The 27993-nt window shown below is 50.5% G+C and overlaps 2 protein-coding genes across 4 annotated transcripts; one reads left to right on the top strand and one right to left on the bottom strand.

Moving 5' to 3' along the window:
* Positions 1–11: 11 nt before the first annotated feature.
* On the bottom strand, positions 12–3228 carry SPINK4 (serine peptidase inhibitor Kazal type 4). Its single transcript, XM_065745567.1, has 4 exons — positions 3050–3228; positions 2611–2645; positions 2169–2281; positions 12–159 (listed from the first exon to the last, which is right to left on the bottom strand). The coding sequence occupies exons 1-4, from the start codon at positions 3102–3104 to the stop codon at positions 105–107; spliced, it is 258 nt and encodes an 85-aa protein (XP_065601639.1). The 5' UTR covers positions 3105–3228; the 3' UTR covers positions 12–104.
* Positions 3229–10150: 6922 nt separating this feature from the next.
* Positions 10151–26988, top strand: B4GALT1 (beta-1,4-galactosyltransferase 1). Of its 3 annotated transcripts, XR_010622730.1 has the most exons (7): positions 10151–10482; positions 17830–18065; positions 23104–23291; positions 24144–24266; positions 25352–25456; positions 25758–26091; positions 26505–26988. XR_010622730.1 is itself a non-coding variant. In XM_065745578.1 (6 exons), the coding sequence occupies exons 1-6, from the start codon at positions 10182–10184 to the stop codon at positions 25891–25893; spliced, it is 1089 nt and encodes a 362-aa protein (XP_065601650.1). In that variant the 5' UTR covers positions 10151–10181; the 3' UTR covers positions 25894–26988. The 3 variants fall into 3 exon arrangements, 2 of the variants coding, with proteins under 2 accessions (XP_065601650.1, XP_065601652.1); XM_065745578.1 differs by having other exon boundaries at positions 25758–26988; XM_065745580.1 differs by lacking the exon at positions 10151–10482 and adding an exon at positions 17101–17274 and having other exon boundaries at positions 25758–26988.
* The last annotated feature ends 1005 nt before the right edge of the window (positions 26989–27993 follow it).

Raw genomic sequence — 27993 nt, 5'->3', positions numbered from 1 at the left:
TGCAGTTTATTATTTACCATCACCGACTGAAATGTGCGATGCACATGGAGCATTCAGCATCAATTAATCATCTATTTGCTGGCTCAGGAAAGCCACCAGAAGACTCAGATATCTTGACATTCCCCATCATTCAAAATCTGGATATCTTGCTTGGTTTTCCTAGGATAAGGAAGGAAAACAGAGTAAAGAACTCCAAAAAAAAAAAAAAAAAAGAAAAGAGTTCCCTGACTCACTCTCAGCCTCATTTGGCCCATGGACTGGAGCTGACCTTTCTAAAACAGTTTCCTCATTGTCCTGTTGAGAAGAGGTGAGATGACTGCAAGGCACACTGGCCTGCAGAGTTCTCTTCCCTTTGTGTGGTGCAGGACCCTCCGTCACTATTGATGTCTTCAGCCACGCTGGCTTGCAGTATGAAGCTTTGCCCAAGCCCTTTCCACCCCCCAGTGATGAAGACCCCTTCCTCCCTGATTAATTACTCTCCTGGGAAAGGAAGGGCTGTCCCCCATGTCCCACTGGAGTCATTCCAGGACTGTGTTTGTAGCTGTTGCCCTGTGTTGTATCAGTGGCTACCAACAAGAAGGGCACAGCTCCACCTGTTCCCTTTTATGCCACAGGCTGCCACTGGATCCCCTAAGCCTCAAAATCCAAGAGCCACCAGAGTCTGAACATAGCTCCTCCACACCTCCTCACTGGGCTAGGCCTGCAGCTGCTTGCTGCCCCTCTGCAGTTTCCCCACATCCCAGGAGACACATACCACAATGGCACACAGCAGCCCCAGTGACCAGCACCCTGCAAAGGTAGCAGCAGCTTCTCTTTCAAGCTGTTTGTCCCTATCTTCTAGGAAGGCACTACAGCTCATGCTCTTTGCAATGCAAGCACCTGCTGGTCTGCATTCAGCATGGGTCCTTCCTAGCAGAAAATTCCTGCTCAGCTCATCACTTCCCAGCCTGCACAAAATCACAGGGTGCTCCTGCCCCAAAGCAGCCCTCATGCTTTTCCTTTCTGAACATCATGTTATCCCTGTTGCCCTATTCCTCAAACTTGCGGTGGTCCTGTTGTCATGAAGTTCTGCCAAAGGAGCCATGATGTGCATAACTGGGCATCTGCACTCAAGCTCCCCTGGGAGGATTTACTGGTGCTATTTGCCTGCCCACTAGCCCTAGCCACCTAGTGCACCTTTCTAAACATCTGCATCCAAATCTCCCTTCTCCAGCATGAGAATAACATGGGCATGTTAGAGTGGGTCCAGAAGAGGGCTACAATGATGATCACAGAGCTGGAGTACCCATCTTATGGAGATACAATGAGAGAACTGGGACTGTTCAGCCTGCAGAAGGCTCTGGGAGACTTTACTGTGGTCTTCCAGTACATAAAGGAGGCCTATAAGAAAGATGGAGAGAGACTCTTCATCAGGGAGTAGAGCGACCAAGACAAGGGGTAACTAAAAGAGGGGAGATTTAGGTTAGATATTAGGAAATAATTCTTTACTCAGAGGGTGGTGAGGCACTAGCACAGCTACTCAGAGGAACTGTAGATGCCTCATTCCTGGAGGTATTTAAGATCAGGGGCTTTGAACAACATTGTCTAGGTGTAGGCATTCCTGACCAAGGCAGGTGGTTGGAAGTGGATGATCTGTAAGGTCCCTACCAAACTGAATCACTCCATGGTTATAGGTTTATTCAGTCACAGGCAGTACAGACTGGGCAACTTCTCTCATCCTCTGTAGAGCACCTGCTTTGTTACCAGCTTGTTCTTACGTTGACAGGTCTTTTAGCTGTGGCTCTTGACCCCACATGGTTTCATTGTTTATCAAGCTGCTCTAATGGATAAATACTGCTCTCTTTAGAGGGATCAGTACTCTGCCAACACAGCGAACGAATACTAAGTTTGCAGCCGCACAGTCCCTAAACACGGTGCCAAGGAAGGGGCTGGCACCTGCAAGGGCTAGGGACATTCCCATGCCTGTTCTTGGGCGCTGCCATCATGGGGAGGTGAAGCTGAGGGCTGCAAAGCCAGGCTGAGAGAATGCCAAAAGCCCTCTTCCCCCTTGCAGTCAGGATCTTGTATACTTCCCATGGGCTGTGGTTTTCCCACGGTGTTTGACAAGCACCTGCATTTAGACAGCTAAAATTAGACCCCTGGAGGCCTCTGCCCAGGTGTGAGCTTACATTTTCTGCACACAGAGCAAGCACTCATTGGCATAGGTGTTCCCATCGCTCCCACAGACAGGCAAGTGAAGCAGGGGGCAGGCCTGCAGCTCAGCCATCTCTCCACATGTCAGCTGGAAAGGAGAAACCACAGTGAATGCTTCAGTGCCATAAGCTCCCACCTTCCTCCCGTGGTGTCCGGGCAGCAGCAAGTCTGGCTAGAGCTGACTGCACAGTGGCTCTGGGGATCCCACTGCCTGTTAGAGCAGGCTCACGGAGAGCAGGGAGAGGCAATATGCCCCATGGCAGGACTTGCTGTCCAGAGTTGGTACTGGGCTGAAAGTGCTGAGACCCTCAAAGCTGCGTCAGTTTCTGGGAACAGCCTTTCTCCCAGTTGTGCCAGCCACTGAGGCAGCCCAATAGGAACTGAAGCCATGAACAAGAGTAAATGGAAATTTCTTACCTTTCTCAGGCCATTCTCTTCCTTCAGCTCTGCCCCTGAAACAGAGCAGAGATCCAAGAGTTCCAGGGAGGAATTAAGTGTGACCAGCTTTTCCAGAATGAGCTGGTGGCAGAATCTTGAGGTAGCAATAGAGAGACAAAGACTGGAATGCCTGTACTTGTCACTGAGCCCCTTCCCATAGCCATCTCTCCTGGACACTGGACCAGGAGCTCCACTGAGCATCAAATGCATCACAGGCACATCCCAAAAAGTGTGGGATGTGTGTGCTCCTGTCCTTCTCTGTACCCCACCATGGTGCTGCTGTGCTGCCTTGCAGGTAGCCCTCACCTCCTCTCCATAACAGAGATCCTGTGTCTTTCTGCCCTCCTTCCAGTATTCAGGCCTTCCACACCTCCCAGCCCACCACCGAGGCACTGGCACCCCCACAGAGCAGACTTACCACCGGCAGCAATCAGAGCTACCAGAATCAGTGCCAGCAGCTCCCTTGTGGGCATGGTTGGCCTGGGAGCGTGCACTCATACACCTCACTCCACTCACAGTGGCCTTTATAGCAGAGAGCAGCAGCTAATCTTGGTGGTGGGAAAAGCAGCACTTTGAGCAGTTCGATCTGCTCTGGGGACAGACTGCACCCAGCAGGACGTCTTGGGTGCACTCACACTGCTGATAAATAACAGCCTGCCAGCTCCAGGTGCAGGCGCTAGAGGCTGCTATAAAATCCCTTTGATCCATACTGCAGGCTGAGCAATGCTGCTCTCCTCTCCAAAGCAGCTAGGCTCCCTCTGGGCATATTTCCCCCAGGCCAGCCCTCCAGCTTTGCAGCTGCCATTACTCATTTTCTGGTGATAGTGACAGAACTCAAGGGAACAGCACGGAGCTGCATTAGGAGAGGGTCAGATGGGGGTGAGGGAAAGGCTGTGCCTCTGAGGGCAGTGCTTCTGGAGCTCAAAGAGTTTGAACAATGCTCTCAGGCACAGGGTTTGGATTTTGGGTGGTCCTCTGTGGAACTAAGAGCTGGACTCCATGATTCTTGCAGGTCCCTTACAAACATTGGTTATTCTGTAGTTCTGTGATTCCTGCACCACTGGGATCTCCATTTAGATGGGGATACTTCATGTGTAAAATGCAAAAAATTGGGGCTTATCTGGGAGGCTGTGCCTTTTCAGCAAGGACTCCCATTCCAGAAGACCTTGGTATTTCACCTATGAGAATGATGCCCAACATTGGTCTTTCCACGTCTTACTGCCTCTAAGACAACTTACTGCATCCATCAACACTTTCCTCAGTGGAATCAAGATCAAAGGCTGAAGGGTGAAGGATGGAAAAGAGAATCACTGGACACAAAGTCAGCATCATATCTGAAAAGCAGTTTTGACTGAAACTCCTCTGGGATCAACGTGGCCAGTTTAAGGCTAGGACAGAAACGAGAGGGGGTCTCCTTAACCCTGGCACTGGGAAGGAGGTACTGTTTGTGCAAGGGCCAGTGTCCTACAGAAGCCACCAGCAGATTTGAAGAGGTCCAGACACACACAGCATGCACATGGGCAATTGCTGAAGAGACAGACACAACCATGCTCAAGACCTTTCTTTCCCACAGTCTTACATGACTTCTAGCATGGTTCTTGCTGGCCCTGGACAGCAGAGGTGAGCAGGAGGGACTCAGAGAATGTCCCTCATGGTCAGAGAGGCAAGGCTCAGCATGGACGGGCAGGAACTTTGGGATTCCCCTTACAGAACACACCTCTGCTCTGCTTAGGTGGCTGGACACATGGATCACATTCCCTGTTTACACGGTTCAATAACCTTTGGTGTTCATTATTATTCTGCTTTGAAAATCCTACAAGTAAAGTAAATATTTAACTGCATTAGCAGTTGTTCCCAAGGCGTAGGTGTGCTAGAGGGGTGGTTTAGTCCAGTAAAGGGGAGATCTGCCTGCAGCCTATGACTAAGAGAAGGACTCTTAACTAAGTTGGTGGAGCTAATGTCCTCTTGGTTGCTGCAGATGTCACAATGAAAGACACAGGCACAAACTCTTGATCAGATAAGTTCACTCTGGGTGTCAAGAAGCAGCCTTTTCCAGGAGCAACTTGACCAGCAGGAAGGTAGGGGATCTCTGTCGTTGGTGGGTCATGTACAAAGCAATGGGCACTGTGGCAAGCAGTGAGCACAGCCCTGATGTGTGCATAGTAGCACAGCAAGGCCCCAGGGTGCTCTTCCACCAGCACAGATGGGTCTCACAAAGCCAGAAGCTCTCACATTCTGGCACATGATGGTTTATCTTCTCAGATCCCATCTGGACAACCTGCTCCCAGCCAACACTCAACTAGAAGATGACTATGTACTGTGCCCTATGAGATGCTCCCACTCAGCATCACAGGAATGATGGGTTGGCTGTGCAGCTCTGGTGTGATGCCTTCTCTGCCTCACTCTCCTTGTGGAATAGGTGTCCACACCCCTCTTGTGCCAATAGCAGCAGGTTGGCCAGTGTGAGGCTTGATCTTTCTCCATCTGGTTTCTCAGCAGTGTTCAGATGCTGCGATCTTCAGAGTGAGCTAAAATGACATCTAGAGGTCTGACAAAGGGGAAACCGCCATCATGGGTTCCCAGAGGAAACCACCTCTCAGGGGACTCTCATGCCTCTTTCAGTTTTACATTCAAGTGCAGGCTTGAGACCTTTGACAAAAGTCCCACCAACTGTCCCCTCAAGTAAAAGAGCGGAAGTGCTTCCTTTAGGTGGCAAGGACATTCCCATTGGTTGCACTGGACGCACAGCTTCAGCTACAGGGACAGTCACGCATTTAAGCCTGGCCCTTCCTCCTCTGTGCTGCAGGTATTTTAGTGGAATCCTCTTCTGCTGTCCCCGGCTTTGTCACAGAGCATCAGTCATAGAGCTGTGACTCCATATCACACCTCACTTTCCTGAGGGATCACAGTTCAGCTTTCAGATCTGTCTTCTTGTGGGGAATGGGTGACAAAGCCGGATTACATCATGTCACTCCTTCTCCACATGTGGGCAGTGGTCTTATCGACACTGTGACCTTGGTGCTATCACCAGTGTTGTCACTGCTCTGCCCAGCACCTGACAGTTCCTTTCTGTTATCTGTCGTCTTCACACCTGCTCTCACATTTTGCTCTGTCGCACTCACACAGTATTTTAAATCCGGAGCTGCTACTCCCTCTAGTGCTTTTGCACACCCTAACCTAATTGGGCCCACCAGCAACAAAGTATCAGGGCCTGCGGACTGAGGGCTGCCCTGTTCCTGTAACCCATGCAGGAGCACGCACCCCCGTCACACCAGGAAGAAAGTTAGAAAGGAGAGCAGCCCAGTCACCTTCATCTTTAGGATTCCCATGAAGCCTGGTGTCGTGGTTTTATGATTTTTGTTATTGGTATTCCATATCATAAATCATGTAGTGCATTGAGAGTTAAAGAGTTAATGCTCCAGCTCCGTGGATCATTGTTAGCTCCGGGTACATCTGTCTCAGAAGAGAAGAACTACATACCCTAGAGGACTTTGCATTGCTTTGCATTTTTCCATTTTCTGTTCAGAGGGACAGATAAAAACTTTGCTTGTCATGAGACACAGGCTTTCCCCTTTGGGATTGATCCAACAGTGGGTTCTCATTAGCTGTCTCACCTTCAGTGTTTAGTGTAAGGCCTTTGGTTTATCAGGCACTCCCTCTTGCTCATTTTATTTATTAGCTTCAATTCCAATTATATTGCATTATATTGTGTTATTTTGCATTCTGATATCTTATTTAGTAAATTAGCTTTCCTCCTCAGGCTTTCTTCCTCAGATTGTTGCCGCTGTTTTGTTTCTAGGCCCATCTCCCACCTCCCTTTTTCCTTTCCCTTTCCCCCTATCCCTTTCCCAGGGCATGGGCCTGTGGGTACCCCCACCAATCATCATGGAACTGGGTTGAACCAGCCTGTAAATTGTTGACACCTGGCCATGCCCTGGACCTCAGAGGCACAGGAGTGGGGAATAGGCAGGCTGAGGATAGCATCCATTCCTGAATCTTTTCCTCTGCTTTGATTGCTCACCAAAATCACCACAGCTGGTCAGAAGAGGCTGTGGTTCCCGTCCAAGCTGAGGACACTGATCTTGGTCCTGCTTCCCTGGGATATTCTGTGGCAAGGAACAGCTGACCAAGGGGGCTGGATTTACACAGGGGATTTGTAGCTTTCTTGCAGTTCCTTGGCACCTTTCCTTTTCCCATGATCCTGCGTGAGGGATGTGTGTCCAAATCCTTGGGTATGTACCCACAAACAACTAGAGGCAGCCGCATCACATGGCATCAATCAGAAAGGCATTGCCACCCACAGTAAAAGCCATTCCGTTTTTTACAGTCATTTCTGCAGCTTTTGGTTTCTATTCCTCTAAAGAGATGCAGAATGTACTTCACTGCTTGCAGTCTGTTATGCTGAGACAGCAACATTATCAGTTGATTCCTGCCTTTTTTTTTTTTTAATACTGTCTTCATGCTACAGACATCTACGCCCATACTGATGGATCAGAGCAGCGCAGGAAGTGCTGCAAATAGCTTATTTTTGAGGATCCAGATGCAGATACAACATTTTTCCTTTGCAAAAGCACCAGTTAAAATGTAGCCAACAGTGTAACCAAATCACACGTTTGTGCATAACCCACATCCCACATTTTTCTGCTCCAGAATATATTCCACTTGATGGTATGCTCAGGTCCTAGCACCTCTGGACAGTGCTCCACTTGCTGCGATCTGTCACAGGAGCCAGTGAATTGGATAAACAAGAAATGTCACAGCGAAAATGACAAGTATCCTTGTTCAGACTGCTGTAGCATGCAATTGGAATTGTGTCCTCTAGCAGGTAGTACAGCAGCAGCCATCCAAAACAGAAGACTGATGAAGAGCTAAGCAAGTGCAGCAGTGACCCTACCTGGGCTGGATTTGCAGCCAGGCTCTCATGAGCCCTGTTTAACATATTTTGGTTGCATCAGACTCAGACACCATAATCCAGATAAAGGAACCTTCCAGCTTAATAATGGAAGAAAGTGCAATTAATCATGAATGACTGGTGACAAAGGCCCTGATTTGGCTTTTTTGGGCTTCCAGCAAAGGGCAGCAGGATGTTGCTTTCCACACCTCTGCACCTTGTCCCTTTGCTGTCTGTTTTGCCTGTTGCTGGACAGTCCAGCCTGGAACTGCTCTTCCCAGTCTCCTCTCAGCAGAGCACCTCTGCAGCCCACACAGCTGCAGCAGAGACCGTGAGCAGTGGGGTCAGAGCAGCAGGACTCCACACTGGTGGATCCAAGGTGCACCCAGACATGTTCTGCCAAGCCCTGCCCTGAGGAAATATGCAGACTGACTCCTGCAGCTGCAGCAGTGGGAGTACAAAGGAAGGTGCCAGTATTTTAAATCCAGCCATCAACCTGACCTACTAAATCCCATCACTGTAATCTCTTGTAATCTCCCTCCTCCTCCTTCTCACAATTTGCTTCCTACCTGCAAACATATTTCAGTGAACTTCCACTCTGTGGCATCCTAGTGGCTTGCTTCAGCACTCATTTTGGATGTTTACAATGCCTTCCGACTGCCAACTTCAGTTAAAATCAAACTTACAATTCATGAGGTATGGTGGACTTGCAGGTGTGTTAATGTGCAGCAGTGTAGCTAAACTTAGTTATCAGTAGATTAACAGTTATCTGTATCAGTAGTTAACAGTTATCTGTAGAGGGAAAAAAGGCTAAAAATTACCTTTACCAGGAAAGAGCATCAGCACTACAGTGAAGCCAGGAAGCTAGAAGCTGATTCAGTGGCAAAGTGAGAGCTCTGAGGAATTTTATTAGGCTGGGCTGAAGTAGAGACAGCTGGAGAAGGTCAAAATGCGGTGCGTAGGAGCACCTAAGGGTGTGTATGTACACACACGTTTTTCCTGTAAAGCATGCATTTCTATTTCCTTATGATCTGCTTCATAAGAACATCTTATCTCTGTGCTAAAAAAAAGGTGTGCCATTACGTACTTACCTATATATACACTCATATTTACTCATACGCTCATGAGGGCACGCCTGCATCTATGCATAACAGAAATGATCTCTGGCTGCTACGGAGTATTCTTTCATCATTAACCCTTGCCTGCTTCCAAAGGCATGTTCAGTAAGAACAAGGCAGTCATCTTGTGGAAAAAACAGCACTGGTGTTACAGCACACTAACAAAACACAGCAGACATTCAGTTGTAGGCTACTGCAGCAGAAATACGTGGAAATATGTGTCAGACACTTCCTAACTTTGTGACATTTGTACCCGGCAGCATGCTCTGACTTCTTTTCCTTCGCTTGCTAAACTTAAAGCATGGCATATGTAAAACACTGTGGGAAATCAAATCAGCTCTGCCTTGAATCTCAGTTGAGGTCTGTCATTGCACCACACGAACATTCCCTAGAAGTACCCATGTCAAACAGGAAAGAAATGAAAGACAAATTTTACTAGCAGCATTTGTTGTGTGGCCTTGGTGCTGTCACCAGTGTTGTATTCAGGGCATTTGCTGACAGCAGTGGAACGTGGAAACTCTGGAGTGATCCACAAGTCCTGAAGAATGGTTTCTCTGCTGAGTTATGTTGCCAGGGATGCCTTTTGCTGGTCTGTAAGAGATGTCCAGAAGGCCTGTAGGCTTTACAAGCCTGGCTTGCTTGTTTGAGAAGGCTATTTGTGAGCTGGTGCTTGGTTGAATGACAGCTGTGAATATCAGCAGTGACAGCATTAGTGTAGTAGGAAACTGCCTCATCATCTTGGTGTTGACAACACCAGGTTCAAACAAAACGAATGGTAATTATCAGATTGACTTCCAGAAGGTATCAGAAGGGATGAGAAGTGTGTAAGAAAATAGAGGAGGCAGAAGTCGCTGGTCAAGCACCTCAGCTGTTTCTCGTTGAGTTTCCCATGGCGCAAGTGGAGAGGTACTTTCAAGCAGTGACTGAAAGCCACTCGGGAAGAGCAAGGAGACACTAAGACCTGAGGTCCTTGTCGTGTCAGGTAAACAGAGCTCTTCTGTCCCAAGCAAGGTAGGCTGAATGTGTTCAAGACTGCTCCTGGGGACTGCACACCATTTCAGGTGTTAAAGATGGTCGCAGGCATTCTCTTCCCATTTCTCCTGCATCAGCACAGCATCACTGAGATCACGTCCTTCTGCTTCTCATAGAATCACTGAACCACAACTACGACCACTAAGCCCAGCTCCAGCCCACCGCACCACATCCCCGCGCAGCCCGTGGCCACTCTTCGGGAGTTTTTCCCGACGTCCGACCTGAACGTTCCCTGGTGCAACCTAAGGCCGCTCCCTCTAGCCCCGCCGCCGTTACCCGGCAGAAGCCACGCGTGCCTGCGGCAGCGCGGCAACGGCGCGGGCCCATCTCCCTCCTGGCAACACCGCCCCCCGCAGGGCGCGGGGATGCGCGGGGGCGGAGGCTGCCGGTAGAGCGCGAGGCCTGGGGCCGTCCCTGGAGGGCGGAGTCACCGCCGCCTCCGCCCCGACCCCATCCCGTCCCCGGCGGCGGCGCGGGGCGCGCGCGGCGGTCCCCGTTAGCACGGCGGCATGAAGGAGCCGGCGCTGCCCGGCACCTCGCTGCAGCGGGCCTGCCGCCTCCTGGTCGCCTTCTGCGCGCTGCACCTCTCGGCCACGCTGCTCTACTACCTGGCGGGCAGCTCCCTGACTCCGCCGCGCAGCCCCGAGCCGCCGCCGCGCCGCTCGCCGCCCGCCAACCTCTCGCTGCCTCCCTCCCGCCCGCCGCCGCTGCCCGCCGCCCGGCCCCGGCCCCGGCCCCGGCCCCGGCCCGTCTCGGCACCGCCCCGCACCGCGCCGCCGCGACTCTGCCCCGACCCGTCCCCGCTGCTCGGTGAGTGCCGCGCCCCGCGGGCCGTGACAGCGGAGCCCCGGAGCCCCTCGGGAGGGCGGGCGGGGGCGGCCCGGGCCGCGGCACCGCTTCCTGAACCCGATTTCCACCCCCTTCCCCCGGGCACTGCTGAGCCGCGGCTGCGTTGCGCATCCTCCGCTTTCCCCGTCGCGGGCAGCGCTCGGTTATCGGAGGGAGCGGACGGGGTTCGCGCGGGGCGGGGTCCGCGCGGTGGGAGTCGCGGTGCGGCGTTCCGATACGTGGCGTCCCGGTCCGCGTGTCTGCCCACCAGGAGGGTGGGCGCCGGGTGCTTACGGGCACCGCCGTTGCCGCGGATCGCAGCGGGAGGAAGAGACTTTCGAGAAGTTCCCTGTGGTTTTCTGTTAGCGAAACCGACGCTGAAATTCGTAGTTTCACTCGGTGCTCGCTGGTCAGCTGGATCGATGCATCTGAATGGCAAATGACGGGGTTGTTATTTCGGGAAGGCGGTTTTGAGGTCGCTAAAAGGGACTGTGTTGTTGTTGTTGTGTTTTTTTTTCCTTCTGCTCATTTTGATTCGCGTCTTTCACTTTTCTCCTTCAGTCGCTTTGTGCTGTGAGTGGCCGTGCAGTCAGGCCGCACGCGGGGATGTTGCAGCCCCTTCGAAGTGAGGCTTTGCTCCTCCTGGGCGCTCTGAAGTGCTGGAAGAGCCCTTGTGCCCAGGGCTCAGGGTGTTGTCTGATCAGGCCTGGATGGTCAGAGGAAGGCACAGGGTTGCTGTTCCAGAAATGTGGAGATGTGGCTTTGAGGGATGTGATTAGTGGGCACGGTGCTTATGGGGCACTGGTTACGCTTGATGGTCTTAGAGGTCTCCAACCTCTGTGATTCTATACCATCTCCATTTCCCTTTCAGTGCAACACATGCACCATACAGAAGGCTGGGCAAGGCTATGGGCAGTAGTTGCAGCTTCTCAGAGCTGGAGGGCTTCTCATGGTGTAAGATTCAATGGTTTCCAGCAGCCCGTTTCAGGGGTGTGGTCAGGTGCAGGCGTGACACTCATATGGCTCTCAAGTCTGCAGCCAGCTTGTCATTGAGGAACCCAATATTGCATTTATGATCACCTCTTTCAGGTTCTGGCAGCAGATCACGTTTGTAAAACTGCCCTCCTCTGCCTCACGTTGGTCAGAGATCTTCTTGTGTCTCTGTGATCAGCACAGCACTGGAGAAGTGTCCTATCCACAGGTATTCCTAATCACCTTGGCACCCCCACCTTCCCAAAGTCATACAGCACTGCTCTGACATAAGCAGGTAGCTCTGTGGACCCGTTCCCGCAGCACCTCTTATTTGGGCTTCCTTTTCTTTTCCTTCCCTGCCACACTGGAAGACATGTGATGAATCACGCAGGGTATGTGTGACTGAACTGCTCAGCCTTTCTGAGGCCAGGCACAGACCCTGCTGACAGCAGCCCTGAGGTTTCTCTCTGGTGATGCTCAGAGTGAGAACCCAACAGGCACCACTGTCTGGCTACTGGGCAAATGCATGACCTGAATGAAGTTTAATCTCTGAGAGATCATGGTGAATTTGATACGCTCTTATGGTTCGCTGCTCATTATTTGTAACTTGAAAGCATAGATCACGGCTGGGAAAATAATGCTGTAAGTCAAATTTGTATTAAAAGTTCTCCACATCTGTGAAATTCAGCAAAAAAAGCATTTTGGATTCATGTTGCTGCTGAGAGCCTCCTTTGAGAAGCCTGAATGACAGAAGGAAGTTCATCTATATTTTGGAGGTGACCATTACCCAAACTAGTGTGCTCTTTGAGAATGTTCTTTATCCAGAATAACATTATTTGAAAGAGAATATGAATGTTGCTCAGTAGGACTCATCTGTGTTGGCTTTCATGCCTTCAAAAAAGTTAAATGATTTCTCAAAGGCCTTAAGGCCTTTGTTTTGGTAATGGTGCTGTCCTTGTTTAGGAAGGAGCAAGGAAGGGGCCAGCTTCTTTGGCAGCAGCGTCACCTCACAGAAGAGCTCATCCAAAAGTCATGCTTATCATTTACTGCCAGATGCCTGCAGAGCAGAATCTTGTGGACAGGCCTCTCTGTGTCTCTGGGATGCCATTTTCAAGTCCTGCCTGGCCTGGAGCACGTGTTGTTTATGGAGCCATTTTAGCCCACAGCTGACACCTGGGCTCTTTCTGACTATGGTTAGATACCAGGTGTGGTTGGCAGAGTGATGGCAGGCGAAGAAGTGTCACTTACAGCCCTGGGAGCAAGGACAACCCAAGGGCAAGCCGTGACATAGAGTTATGTCTTGCTGTATGGCTTTCTGCCCCAGATTTAAGTTTGTAAGACATGGCAATACCATACTGATGTAATTATGCAATATTGATAGCAGAGAAGCAAAAATTCCATTTGTTTCTCCTAGCAGTCAGAATCCTGGGCAGAAGAGGATGCTTTCTTCCATCAGCATGGCACCTCAGCAGCCTGCGGCATGGCCTGCTGCTGTGAGCAGTGTGACAGGCCCATGGCTGTGGGTGATGCAGATGGAGGATGCCAGCAGAACTGTGCCACAGTGTGATTTAGGTTGAGTGTGGAAGCTTGTGGATGGATATTCTGCATCCCTAGGTGCTGGCAGTGCCACTTGCTGTGCAGCAGGGCCTGGCTGGGCTCTGTCTGTTGCTCACCAAGGTCTGATTCCTGCCCCACTGGGCATTGAAGGCAGCTGTGGGAGCTCTGTCTGGAGGAGGGCTGTGCTTCTCTGCCAGCACAGAGTGGTGGACATCTCTAGCCCAGTATTTCCTTTGAGGAACAGTTTGGATTGTGCCTTAGGCTGGAAAGGCCTCTGAAGGGTGCAGTGTGTTCCTGGGAAGGATAGTCTCCCTTGTTTTGGGGATGTGGTGCAGCAAATGGGGTGCGCAGGCGAGACAGGGAGACTTTCCATTTTATGCATCCCGTGTTTTGTAATGTGTTCATTTCCCTGCCAGCTGAAATCTGGGGCAAGAGTAAGTTTTCTTGGAAACTGGGCCAAGTTATGCTTGGAAAGAGGCAGAGATTTGCAGCTTCCCAGGCTACGTTTGGATGCAAGCTTGCCTAAGCCCTCAGTTCCTGGCCCAGCCCAGAGCTCTGAGGACTGGCTCTGTGGGGTGGAGGGGCTTTATGGCCCTCCAGGCCTCCACTTTCTCCTCAGTTCAGTGAGATGCAGCCGCTGGAGCTGCAGCAACCTTTCCAGCTGCCTCCAGTTGAGTGGTGCTTGCTCTTGAGAACCCAGGGCAGCCCCAGGCCCTGCAGATGTCTGCTCCTCTCACCTCTCCTTGCTCAGCCGTCCTCCCACCCTCCCTCCACAGGGTTCCAGCTGCAGTCAGGATGGAGGGCACAGGACAGGGCCACGGGGATGGGGCAGGAGCTGCTGCTGGCCCTGTGTGTCGGGGAGGTCTCCTTCTGTCTGTCTGTGCATCTTGTGGCAGGGTGGGGTTTTCCTGGCAGGCAGATCAGCTTTTTTCTGATTAAGGCAGCCAAGGAAGTCTCTCTGCTTGTTTGTTTAGAGTTTGCAGTTCAAGGGGCTGGAATTTAATTTTGCAGTGGCAGCCCACAGCGAGTGCCAGCATGAGTGAGGCCGATCGCGTGCAGACTGCCCTGCACAGGGGAGGGGGTGCAGAGCCACTTCCCGGGTTGTGGCCATCACTGAGGGCTTTGCTTCTCTCCCCAAAATACTTTCTGGAGGAAAAGACAATATTTTTTGTTATTTAAGGTCTCACACTAGCGTACAGTGATTTTGCCTTGGAGTAGGTGTCGTTTTGGGTGGGGTTCATGACTTTTGCTTTGAGTGACTGTTGCACAGTTGATCCTATAAACTTGCTGTTGTTGCACACCAGCTGCTGCCAGCGTGTGTGGCAATCCCTCCTATTTTTCAGCCCTTTTCCTCCTAGGGCCTGTGGGGATGGATGAGTGAGTGCATGTGCTGAAGTTCCAGGCTCAGGACTTGCACCAGGAGAGCTGACTTCTCAGAGAGGATTCTGTGAACAGAGTCTGGCTGAAGGAAGCAAATCCGGCAAGTTGGGAAGCTGTTTCCACCCCCTCACCCCCCAGGATATCTGCAGCCAGATTTGATGCTGTCCTTGGCAGAAGGAGCAGGCTTCCACCCATCCATGGCCTGCTTCCCTGTGCTGTGCAACAGAGCCAGAACCTACCCTGAGGTTGCTGTGGGTCTGGGGTCTGCAATGTCCTGTGCTAGCCAGCCTGTGGCCAATGCTTGGCCCTGCTTTCCGGGGTGGGACTCGTTTTATTCTTCCCAGGAAGGAATGGGTTGGCACAGTCGGCAGCTCTTCCCTTTTCTGCTCAGGCCCTGCGAAGAGGCTTTTTTGTTTCTCTGTGCAAGCGCTGCTTCCTTTTTCCAGCTTTCTTCCTGCACAGCCTCACTTGCCCTGGCGGCATGCATGCATGTGGCTCAGCAGCAGCAGAGCGTGCGCTGCTTTCTACTGGGGTGACAGAAACCTTCTCTTCCACCCACTGTGGGGAGCACATTTCAAGCCTCCCCACTAGGAACTTTTGTTTCCATTGTCTCTGAACTAAGCATCTGAGATCTGTGCCCACCCTGAATCACATGGGTGAGCTATGATGGTTTTTCCAGAGGAGCCATTCAGCACTGTCTCCAGGCTGCTGGGCTGCTGCAGCACCGCACCTACCCCACTGCACCCTGGGCCCCTTCGGGTTGCTCCTTCCTGCAATCACAAGGGCAGCTCTGCACAGTGTTGCTGCCAGTTTTCCCCACATTTCTGGCATTTGTGGCCCAGGGAGGCTAGGGCAGCTGTTAGACTGACAACAGCATTAAGTTGAGCAGGTCCTGGTCTTTTGGTCCAAGGGTCCTGTGGCAGCCTTGTGGGTATGCAGAGTGAGTGCTGCTGAGGAGTTGTGCCTGTAGCCTGTGTAGCCAGAGTTTTTGTTATTGTGTCAAATGTGGCCAAGTAGTAGTGGGGAATATGGTCACTTGAGGATGCATTGTGTTGTTGAGGTGCACTTGACTACTTTGTTCCCTGCAGCTTTTTGCAAGCCTCCCCTTTTGCTTCATTTGAAAACCTGTTTCCTGTTTGTATGAACCACATTGACCCCTCTGGTGTTGGTGTCTGTGCCTGTGCAGAGCTTTTCCTGTGCACCTTTTGTCTGAAGCCAAGCAGAAATTTTTCAGTGAGAGATATTGCTGTGTGTGTGTGTGTGTGTGTGGGGGGGGGGGGGGGGGTGGGAAATGGAAGAGGGACAGGCTGATGACGTAGCTGATTTTTTTATTTTTTTTTAATCTCTCTCTTACCCAACCGTAGCCACTTAAATCCTTCAGCAATCACTGAGTTACTTTGATGTAAGGTGGTGCTTTTGCATCTTCTGCCAACTTCTGGCAGTTGCTTATTCATGTTTTCTAGGTGCTCTTTAGCTAAAAAAAGTACAATAAGGCTCATGAAGTTGCTGTGGCAGACAGTGCAACTGTGAACTCCAGAGGCCAACCTACAAACCCTGGGCCATACATCCTCTGGGGTTGCATGTCCACTCTGCTCTGTCAAATGTGTGTGCCTTTGGCTGAGGATTAACACCCAACAGTAGCTCCATTGTCAGGCAGGTATCTGGAGGTGAGCAGAGGAGATTGAAGGAAGAGAACCAGGCTGGAAAGTTGACGTGGTGAGCACAGACAAGGGATGGGACAGCAGCTGTAGCAAACTTTGCATGTTTTTCTGGCATGGTTCTTGTCCTGGGTCAGAGTCATTGGGCAACAGTGGCCTTGGGGCTCCTCACTGCCCAGGTGGACAAAGTGCATCCGAAATGGTTTGAAACAAGACTGAAACAGGGCTTTGCTCACCCCTGGAGATGCAGTTGTGCACACCTTTGGTTTAATGCTTGTCCAAACAGAAAAGGAATGGAAAATATCAGTTTGCGTGGAGCAGCAGCATTTTGCTCCGTTTTGCTGCTGCTCATTGTCAGTGTGTCTCTATGAGTTCCAGGCTTGTTTGTTACAACATTTCTGTGTTTGAAGGTAACTGATGTAGACTTTCATATTTTGCTGTTCCTACTGACGCCAGTGAAGTGTATTGGCTGGGTGCTTTGCATGCAGCTGATCTTAGAAGCAGCTGCCTCACTGCTAGAACAGCAAAACCAGTACTTAAGGAGTGCTCACTACCTTGGTTGTTGGGGCAGTGTTGGCCGGAACATGTACTACATTTAAAACTGTTTTCATTAAGGGGAGGAAGAGAGTACTGCTCATAATTTCTCATCAGCCTCCTTTCCAGCCTCCAAGCCTGTTAACTTTGTCTTCTGCATCTAGCACTCATCATGACTGTGTTTTATTGCCTGTCCTTTCTCCAGCCTGTTGGATGAGGCAAGGAAAGGCCCTCCTGCTCCAGGTGAGCTGAAGGGAGATCTCGTGCCAGTCAGCCAAGTCAGGCAGCCTTTGTTCCCCTGTTGTGGCCACCCTGGTCACAGCTGCTGTATGCTTGGCTGGGGCATGTGCTGCTGCAAGTGAGACCACTGCTGCTCTGCAGGAGGTGCAGTGCCTTGTAAGCCATGTCCCTCCTGCCCATGTTCCTCCCAGTGCTGTGTCTGCCACTGCTGCAGCGTCACCATTAGTAAATTACCTTTTCATGGAGGGCAGTGTGCTTGGACCAGGATTTTCTCCATTGCTGTGGGAGCTCAAGCATCCTAGGAGCTTCTGTCTGTGTGCTGTGAGCAGTCCTGAGTTGTGCATGCTAGCTTTGGCACAAGTTGATCTGATGGTTTCAAAACTGCCGCTGTTGAAACTGAGTGTGGGAACTGCCAACCTGCATGCAAATTTGGGTATGTTTTTAATTTTATTTTTAACAAGGCATAAGTAATGGGCACACTGGCAGAACACTGAAAGTATCTGTACGGAGTAAACAATAAAAGAGGGTTTTGTTGGCGGTGCACACGGCCAGCCTCAGCGCAATCTGTTTTGTTGGCAGGAGTGCAAGGCTGTGTCCCAAGTGCCCAGCTTTTGCACTGCATGATTTGAGGGCACCACAGAGAGAGCACTCTACCCCCTACCCTCCCCTGGCTACTGCTAGAGAGAGCATGGCTGCAGTGGGAACAGGAGGATTTTCAGGAGCCACTGAGCTTCAGTGGGTCCACTGCGGTTTGACACCGCAGGACTGAGCATTTCCAGGCTTGCCCTGAATGCTGGGGTGTGGTTGCTTCAGACACAGTGGGCCCCAGCTTCACACCTCCATGCATTGCTGGGATTTCCTTTGGATCCAAACCTGTTTTTAAAAGCAATAATGAATGCCTGCCCATTGAGAATGTGTGCCCAGATAAATAAATGGTGCGTGGCCATCAGAATGTGCTAACTGTTTTTGTGCTGTGCCTTCCTTCTAGTTGGACCGCTGCGCGTGGAGTTCTCCCAGCCTGTGAATCTGGAGGATGTGGCAAGCGCAAACCCTGAGGTCAGGGAAGGAGGTCGTTTTGCTCCAAAGGACTGCAAGGCACTGCAGAAAGTAGCAATCATCATCCCATTCCGAAACCGAGAGGAGCATCTGAAGTACTGGCTCTATTACATGCACCCAATTCTTCAAAGGCAGCAGCTGGATTATGGAGTGTATGTCATCAATCAGGTAAGATGCTGAGAACACGAAGCTTTTAACATTTGTGGCAGGGCCCCCCTAGAGCAGTGGAGTGGCTGCTCTATCCTGCGCATCAGTGGGCTGACGGGCAGGGATAGAGATGCTTTAAAAAAGAAGCTGAAGCACAACAAATAGAGTATTAGTTATTTTGATGGTTTTGATGGAAAACGTGGGGTATTCTCCTCCCATTCAGCCTGGCTTACTCTGAAGAGGTTCCAGTTGGTCAGGAGGAAAAGAATTCCTAGCAGTGCAACCCAAGTGAAGTATTCCTTTCTCACAGTTGCTACAGGAATTGCATGCAGAAATCTTTAAGGTGACCAGGCAGCATTAATACCTAATCCTGGGAATGGCATGGAGGCATAGGATTTCAGTCACTACTTTAAACGGCTTTTGTTCACTTTAGCAATAGCATACACAGTGTCAGGATGCACAAAACAAAGGTGCTGCAGTGCAGCAGGTAAGTGGTCACCTTGGGGGAAACAGCAGAAAAGTAACTAGCAATGGAGTTGTGGGCAATTGTATGGGCTGTGGTGTGGCAGGGCAGCATGGCTCTGTTGGTCCACAGAGCAGCTCCCAGCACAATTTCTCTCTCCAGTAGCAATTCCTGCCCTGTTTGAGCCCAGTTTCACAGTACTGAGAAGCAGTGTGCTTCCATATATATACCTCCTGCAATTTTTGGATCAGCCAATGTGTTTGGGTGCATTGGCCATTTCAGTACCCTTGCACAGGCACTGGTGTGGCAGGTCTGCCCAGGGCACGGTACTGCTTGGCCATGAGGCTGTGCTGGGAGGGCAATCCCTGCAGCAGCCATCCCAGTGAGCCAGAGGCTGACAGCAGCTTCCTTGGAGCACCAGGAGGAGCTGCTGGTGGCCTGGGGCCAGCTGCACAAAGGGAGCTGCTGGCATGGCTGGGCCTTGGAGAGCACAGAAAGTTAGGGGCTGCATCCCACAGCACTGTTCTGTTGTCATGGTGTTGGGCACTGCCCTGGCCCAGCCCCAGCTGCTGCTCTGTGTGAGCACGCAGCTTGCACTGCTCTGCCTTTTGGTGCCATGAAGCAAACCCTCCCAGAGTGGGTTTAAGCAAATGTTCTTTTCAAATTCATCCCTTGGGCAAAGCTGAAGTGGGAGTAACTTCTAGCACACTGGATATGTGAGTTCTGGACACATCTGTGGTCAGATGCAGGTTAGTAAGTAAGGCTGCTGGATTTGCTAAGTAAACACACTCCTTCTACATGCCTCTAAAAAGCCATTCATGTCTGGGAGAGGCAGTGCAGTCAGTAGTACTAAAAGTGCTGGATGTGTCTCTCAAGGGTGAGTGGGAACATGGAATGGAGAGGTTTGCAAAAAATGAGTTAATTCTGCCAGAATTACGGTAGGAAAATAATCTTATTTCTCTGCTGTCTTGACAATTGCTTTTCTCTTTTTCTTGTCTGTCCTTCCCTTTGCATCTGCCCTCCTTTGTGTTTTTTTGTTTTTTTTTATTTTTCCTTCTAGTGGGGAAATATTACCTTTACTTGTTAATCCTGTCTATAGCAAAGCAATCACTGAAGCAAGGAGAATTACTGTGTGATCTGATTCTTACACGCTGCCTACGTGCTCTTCTGTCCTCTGCATCTCATAAAAAGAAAGAGGAGCGCTTGAGCCCTGCTACTGCTGCACTGGTAATGTCAAACTTCTTCCTTTCGGAGCAATGCGTTTCTGTCTTGAGCCCGTTTTGTCTCTGCCACACTGGTCCTGTGTGCCTGAATGTGTCAGAGTAGGGCTTGGCTGAAGCCAGAACAATGTTTCTGAGGTGCCCAGTGCGTAACAGGAGCCAGTGGAAAATGTGCATTATGCAATCACAGTAAAACCCAAACCTGACACGTGGGCTTGCAGCTGTAGGGTCCTTTGGATAAGTTTGAGATGAAAGATAGACAGATGGGTACACTCTTGGCAGCATCCATCTGTTGATGCACAAACTCAGCTTCATCATAGGTGAAGAATTTGTGTTCTATAGTCCCACTTGCTCCTGCAGTCACCTGTAGACTTCCTTGTGCATTCACAGGACTGTGAACTTGCTGTAGCTATGCTGTTGCTGTTGCCTGGTGTGTGCTGCTGCTGCTGCACATGTCCAGGCGTCTGCGTGTTCATGTTTCAAAATGAGATTTATCGCTGTGGCTCAGCCTGTGCAAATGCCAATCCAGTGGCAACCCATCAAGCTGAAGTTTGTGAGCAAGGAGAGTCAGCAAAATCCCTAAAAGCTCCAGTTGTCCAGCCATTTTGCACTGGCCTCCAGCGTTAACTCTAGCATCCTTGGTAGCAGTTTTCCAGAGAGTGTGCGTGTGTGTGCGTGTCTCTCTGTGTTGGGGGCATCGTGCCCATCCATGTCATTTTGTGGGGTGCACCAGAGTTCCCCAGGTGTGGAGCATAGAGGGAGCAGTGCTTGGCTCCTGCCCATCCGTGGTGGTGGGTGCAGCAGGTTTTCCTTCAGCTGCTCTCTTCTTGTGCTCAGTACAGGGGTGCAGGAGGCTGCCTTTCCCGTAAGCACTGGTGCAGGGCAGAGGTTGATCATGCTGCTGTGGGAAGGGTGCACAGCACTTCAGAATACCCCAACAGGGAAACAGCAAGGGTTTTCCTGGTATCTCCCTCTGGTTCTTGATATCTATTTCTACATGCTCAAAGAAGACTGGAGCATGCGTGTCTGCATGGACGTCATGAATGTGGATCAGATTTGCTTGGAGGATCCCTGACTTGGCTGACAGTCTCCTGTTGAGGGTGATGGCTTTCTCCTAGCCAGCCAGAAGCATGCGTCCTTGCCATTACCTCTCTTAGACCCGTCAGGTTTGGAATTCCACTGCAGCCCCAGTTCCTCTGCACTGCTTTGCTGTGTCCTACCTCAAAGCGCAAGAAGGATGAAACTGAGGTGAAAACACCATTCACATGGCACCTGGCTGTTTTGTCAGCTCTGTGTACCCCAGCTGATGTGACTGATACTGAAACAAGGGAGTGTCCTTAGGCGAGTTTGACTGAGCAGACTAGGTCCAGCGAAGTTGAGCAATGGAAGTAGCTAAGTCTGGCTGCTGTTGTCCCAGGGCTGATCTTCTGCATGTGTGAGCAGCATTTGGTGCCAGTCTGTGAGGCAGAGGCAGCTGGTCTTATGGATCTCGTGGATTGGTGACTGAGAACAGGCTTGTACATGCTGGCAATGCTACCAGTGCTGGGCACTAGTCATGCCTTCTGAATGCAGGTTGAGTTCTGAGATGAGTGAACACAGGGAAAAATTTGTCAAGGAAAAATTTAGCAAAAACATGTTTGCGCTGCATTTTTTCTTGTTGAAAGCCCAGGAAGTAAGTACAGAGTCTGGGCCTGGAGCCTATCTGTGGTGTTGGAGCAGCAGTCCTCCATCTGCTTGCTCTCCTGTCACCAGTGGTGCCATGTTTTACACCACCTGTGTGGAGCAGCTGCCTAGAAAAGTCCCCTGTCACAAAGCTGGAAGTTGGTCAGAGATGGAAGCCTGCAAAACTGTTCAGAGTTTGGAGAGATTTGAATCCCATATACTGCAGTGATGCTGATGCTTCTGAATTGTCTGGGTTACAAAACAGCTTTCTTCAAAAAAGCAAAACCTCTTGGGGGTTTTAAGAGATTTGAAAATGAGGCTTCGGGTAGAATTGTTAGTCCCTCTGTATTCTCTGGGTGAGTAAGAGGCCACCTGAAGGCATGGGTTGAATAAGGCTGAGCCTCTGCAGATCTCAAAACCAATGTGAAACACTCTCTTTGCCTTGAAATGGTGTGATGAGGAGAGCAGCCAAAGGGGATGAAATAAGCAAGCACAGCTCCTGGTGCAGGAGGGCCCCTGAGCATTGCTTCTGAGGCCTGACTTCTGGCCAGGCTCAAAATGTTCCTGGGGGGTCAGCTCTTCTGGCTACCTTGGTTGTGCCAGCACAGTGAGCCTCAGCTGTGGGGCTGGGTGTACATGGACTCGGCAACTCCTTTGCCCACAGACCAAAGCTCTCTGTTCCCACAGGTGCAGCTGCTCCCTCTCCCAATCCCCTTTGTTCAGCTTTCCTTTGCCTTCTGTGCTCAAGTTTTCACAGCTCTTGCTTATGCATGATGATGATCAGCTTCCCACCATCCTTGGTTAAGGCACGAACCCTTTTATTTCAGGTGAGGGTGCTGAGAACTGGCTCAGATCTCCTCCACTAAAGCTCACTCCTCTCTGTGAAGTCATTTAGGCCCCAGGCAAGCACTGGAAGCTTTTGAAAGCTGTGGTTTGACACTTGCATGTTAAATCCTTCTTTTGAAAGATAGTTGTGGCTGTTTCATGGTTAAATTGTTGACTTTCAGGCTGCAGAGCCATTAACCAGTTTGGATTAATCAGTTTCCAAACAGATTATTCATTAACCAAGCAGAGTCATTCAGGAGAGGAGGTAAATGTGATGCTTGAGGCTGCTCTCTGAATTTTATCTGTCCTTGATTTGTGTCCTGCACCAGACTTGTAGCAGGGCGGGGAGCCAATTTGCACACTTGCATGCTTGCGTGCACATGCTGCTGGAGCCAGGCATGGCAGGCAGTCCTTGGCTTGACACTGCTTGAAACTGTGGAGAGGGGGAAGTTGGATGTGGTAGACCAGGGAGGGGTTGGCAGTTTGGGTTTTGGCAAAAATCTCCATTCCCTTTCAACATTGCCTTGTGCTGCTCCCTGCAGAGGGCTCGGGCTTGGTGCTGCTGCTGGGGCCTGTGCTGGCTGACACAGTCCTGGACCACCACTGTCCCTGGGCACATGGGTACAGCCACACTGCTGGACCTGAGAGCATCCCAGTGACCTGCTGGCCACACTTGTGTTGTACTGCAGGCACTGCAAAATGCCTCTGTGCAGTAGGCCTAGCCCACTTCTCTGACCATCTGGCTGCTCTACAGCTGAGACCAGCTTGGTGCCACCTCCTGGTGATGCCAAAGGCCCACAAACCCTGCATGGTGCTACTGCTGTCTGGCAAAAGGTAGGAGACTGCTGTTTTTCACTGCTTAATTCAGTGTTTATTTGTTTTAAATCAGGATGGAGAAGAAGAATTTAACCGTGCTAAACTGCTGAATGTAGGATTCGTGGAAGCTTTGAAGGAGTATGACTATGACTGCTTTGTGTTTAGTGATGTAGACCTGATCCCAATGGATGACAGGAACACCTACAAGTGCTACAGCCAGCCAAGGCACCTCTCTGTCTCCATGGATAAATTCGGATTTCGGTGAGATGCCTTTTGGAGGAACATTTCCGTCCTAACACTGCCATGAGCATTATAGGCTATGTGCAGTATTGCACATCCCCACCTACCAACAAAAGCCTGATATGTTTTATATATAGAAAATTCTGCTGTGGCACGCATATCCCTGCAGGGAATGGGTGGCTTGGAGCAGAGAGTGGAGAGCAGAGCAGAGCCGTCTGCTGCCATGCACAGTGGCTGAGCAGCCAGATGCAGGGCTGGGATGAATGCAGAGACTGGTATACTGCAGGTGCCCACATCCCTTCTTGTGTTTCAGGGTGTCAGATGGCTCTTGTTTCTGCCCAGTCTGGAAAGCGAGTGAGGGCTATGCATGATGCTAGAAAATGCTGTCAAGTGTTATTTTGAGAGCAAAATGATGTATTTTTGGCTGTTCCTTTTCAGACCACAAAGAGACCTGCCTTGGTGTCTGGGGGCAGCACCAGACTGAGTGCCTGCCAGCACACGTGTTCCTCAGGCTTCTGCCAACACAGCTGTGGCTTGTCTTTCCTTTCTTTTTTCTGTGCCAGGTCTCCACGTGGGAGTGTAAAAACTCATCTGTTAAGTGAGCACTCGGTTTGGCCCTGTATGGCCAGTGCTGTCTATCTCCACCCTGACCCAAGCCCTGCCCAGAGCAGAATTGTCAGCAGCCCTGGGTCAGCTGTGGTTTCTGCTTGCAGTCTGGTGAAGCTTAGAGCAATAAAGCCCCAGAAAGTTCTGCTTGCTGAAACAGAGCCAAGATCTGAGTCCTAGTGGGTCTTGCTGGTGGGTTGGTGGCTGGACCATAGGCTGGGTCAAAGGGCACTGCAACCCTTAATGGTGTGTTCTTCCTAATTCCAGGTTACCCTACCATCAGTATTTTGGTGGTGTGTCTGCCTTGAGCAAAGAGCAATTCAGAAAGATTAATGGGTTCCCAAACAATTACTGGGGCTGGGGCGGCGAAGATGATGACATCTACAACAGGTAAAGTGTACCCACCGTGCAGCTGGATCACCTCCATGAATCAGGACCTTCCTTCGGGGGCTTGAGGTGCACAGTGGGAGTGGGAGGAGAAGACCTTCACCCACAGAGCCCATCGCAAGGCTCTGTGGGTGGCAGCCTGGCAGTGAATGCTTTTTGTGCCCTGGAGGGATTTGTCTGTCAGGTTCTAAGGACCTCTAAACAGCGCTCCATGCCCTTGCTTCTCATCTGGAGGAAGGCTGAGTGAGAGAAAGGTCTTAGTGCTGGTAGGCTGGGCCTAGCTCTGCCTGAAGATGAGGGCAGGGGATGTCTGCAGGGTTGTTATCTTCATGTTCCAGGGAAGGTGGGGGAATCACTTTGAGAAATAATCACAGGAACTCAAATTTGAGAAACTCTTGACTGCAAAATACACTGTGTGGTCTTTTTTCTGCTCTTTTCAAACACTGCTGAGCTTAAGGGAGGGCTTCTGCTGCACTCCTGTTTAATAAATCTTCATTTATTAAACAGGAGTTCTTCTTTCATACCCCTGAAAGGACGTAGTCCCATCTTTTGGGGTTTTGGAGTGATAGGAAGAGCTATACAAAAAAATGCAGAGAGAGATGCAGAAAGAGGTCAACTACATTCCCAGCATTGGCATCCATGACCTGCACGTGCCTTGCAGAGAGCACACTGGTGCGATAGGCTGCCTCCTCCCCATGTGGTTTCACTGCTGCTCAGTTCAGTTTCTACCAGCACAGCGCAGTCTTGAAAAATGAATGCTCATTTGGCTGCTGTCCAGATGGTTAAAAAACTGGATGCCTCACATTCAAATTCCAGTCTAAAGCACGAGCAAGGTCAGCGTTGATGCTGGCAGAGCTACTTGGGGTGGGGTGGGTTAGCAGGTGCCTGCTGCTGGTGTGGGTAGGGTGTCCCTGTTCCCAGTGCAGATGCAATTGTGTGCCAGCAAGCTGCGGGCACACAGCTTAGCCCTCAACAGCAGTGAAAAGCAGGTAGTGGTTGTTACTGGGAGGTGAAGTTACTGGAGGAGACAGAGAAGGTGGGACAGCCCATCTCTGTCTCTTGTCACCTAACTTAATTGCTTTTGGCAGGCTGGTGTTCAAAGGCATGGGCATATCTCGGCCAGATGCCGTCATTGGGAAGTGCAGAATGATTCGCCACTCACGTGATCGGAAGAATGAGCCCAACCCTGAGAGGTGTGTGTCTGCTGCCTGAGCTCCATTCCGTGCCCTGCACCCTGCATCACTCCCCTCTGTAAGCCCTAGGCATCCCACGGACGTCAGAGCAAGCTGCGGGCATTGGTTGCAGCACGGCTGGGGGAGCAGGCTTTGCTTTCCCGCAGAGAGAGCACGGTGACTTTGCCCTTGGGTTAAGTGAGGGGGGTTGATGGAACCCACGCTGACACCCACTGCTGCTGCACGGAGTGGGAGCTGCCCAAGGGCATAAAGAACTGGAGGTTGGGGTGTTGAAAGGCTTGTTTGCTTTTCCCCTTCACAGGTTTGACCGAATTGCTCACACCAGGGAGACAATGAGCTCTGACGGCTTGAACTCGCTCTCCTACGAGGTGCTAAGGACTGACAGGTTCCCTCTTTACACGAGGATCACAGTGGCTATCGGCTCGCCCGGCAGCTGACACAGCTGGCACGGCAGAGACCTCGGGATGGTGCTCCAGACGCTGGTCTTGCGGATTCTTTGTGTCGTCGGGTTTTGTAACGGTTGTGATGAACAACAAGGAGGTCTCTCTGCATGTCAAAGCCTCTCTGAGCGGGCTGGACAACTGCTTTTCCCGCTGGTTGTTTTTGTAACTTCATCTCCAGCTCTCCATTGTTTTGTAAGTTCAGAGGCTGTACATAACAGTTGTAAATGTTTCCTTTTGCCAGAAAATGTTGAATGTGATTTGCTACATGTCCAGTCATTGCTGGTCCTAGATTAGTTTACCAACTACAGCTGGAGTGCATCAGCAATTACTGCCCATTATATGTTTGTTTATTTTTTTTTAATTGGGTGTATGAAAACATTCTTTTTAATTCATTCCTTGGTTTTATTTTATGAAGGACTGTAAAACGCTGCTAAAATTGTACAAGTTTACTCATTTCATTAGATTGTTTTTTAACAGGGACAAAATTACGGTTTTTTTTGTTTTTTTTTTTCCTAATAGTGACCAAAGCAAACAGTTTTCTCTGCGTGCAGAGCACACGTTGAATAACCAAGTGTGGATTCAGTGAATGTCATTATTTTTTTCAGTATCAAAAGAGACTTCTGAGTGAGCTGAGCCAGAACGTGCCCTCAGTGAGCTCTCTGATGGGCTGAGAGCTGCACAGATGTGCAGCACCTCTTTGCAACCCGCAACACCTGCTGGCTCCCTATAACCTGCCTGCTGGGTGTGACTTTTTGCCTGAGCTGAACAAGACACCTGGGAGATATCTCTGGTCGACAGGGGGGTTGGGCTTGTTTTTCCCTGAAAGAATGGATGGGTTTAATTGCACAAGGAATTGATAGCCTTAAAGATTTACAGACACTTTTAACAGTGGTAGAAAGTTGCCACGCTATTTAAACATGGTCTGAAGGTTCTTAAGAACAACATTCTGCTTACAAGGTCATGTGTAAAACTTGAATTCACTTATTACTTTTATTGTCGTTGTAACTTTTTGATAACTTTTAAAGGAAATTTGTATATCGTAAGTGGTATATTTAATGCCAGATTAAAGCAGGGTGCAGCATAATGGCATACGCTTCAAGGCCTCCTTTATCTTCAGGCTCTCTATGTCACATCATAAGAGACATGCTGAATTTGCTCTGGTGTTTGCCCACGGGCCCCCATGGTGCTGAGGTGCTGGCAGAACACATGGTGTGCGTGCTCTGAAGCCTGCTGAGAGGTCGCTGCACCAGGATGCTGTGCAGCACTGCAGGGCACTGCCTTCTGCTGGGCACAGCTGCTCTCATCCACAGCTCTGGGAAAGCTTCAGGCACCAATGCCTCAGAGCTGCTGCTGCAAGCGGTGTAAAGCCCCTCAGCCAAAGCAGGAAACATTCTTTCTGGTGAGTTCTGCCCACCAGCTCTGATCACAGCAATTTGCACTTTGGCCAGTGCTGAAGGCTGTTGAAATCAGGGACACATGTATTGGGGATCATCTTCAGCACTGCCTTTCTTTCTTTTTAATTTCCTTTTGATTTTTCCTTATTTTTTACTTTTTGGGGGGATTTAGGACCATTTAGGACCTGAAGGTTTTGCTGAACCCTTGCGCTACAGGGGTGGGATCCTGCAGGGCTGGGGGTGATGACTTGCTCTATTGTCTGGATGTTTCTTCCCTGCCAGCAGTGGCTCCAAGGATGCACAGACCACACTCACAGGGAGGTACCCAGGTGCCCTCCCAGTCTCGCTTTGGAAATGTGCTTACCCCATGTGGTTGCTGGCCAGAGCTGCTGCATTAGCTGTGCTTGGCATGGCATAAGGGCAGACTTGCAGAGCACATTGAAGGAATGACCTTTTGTCAGGTCAGGCTCTGGTGCGTGCAGATACAAGGGAGTGCAAAAGCAGGATGTGTTACAGAAGCCAGGCCAGATACCCATCTGCAGAACCTTGGCATAGCCACAGACTGCACCAGTAACTGAGATACAGGCAAGGGTAGTAGAGGCTTTGTTTTTAAGTTTTCTCAGTGGTGCCTTGCAGGCAGGGCCCCGTTCCCACAGGGCAGCTCAGCACCAAACCCCACTGTCAATCCAGGGTTTCAGAG

The sequence above is a fragment of the Cyrtonyx montezumae genome, unplaced genomic scaffold (genome assembly GCF_038088225.1).
Source record: "Cyrtonyx montezumae isolate F1298 unplaced genomic scaffold, pur_monq_1.0 scaffold_36, whole genome shotgun sequence".
Lineage (NCBI taxonomy): Eukaryota > Metazoa > Chordata > Aves > Galliformes > Odontophoridae > Cyrtonyx > Cyrtonyx montezumae.
The sequence above is the reverse complement of the archived record's forward strand: the minus strand, read 5'-3'. Positions and strand labels throughout refer to the sequence as shown.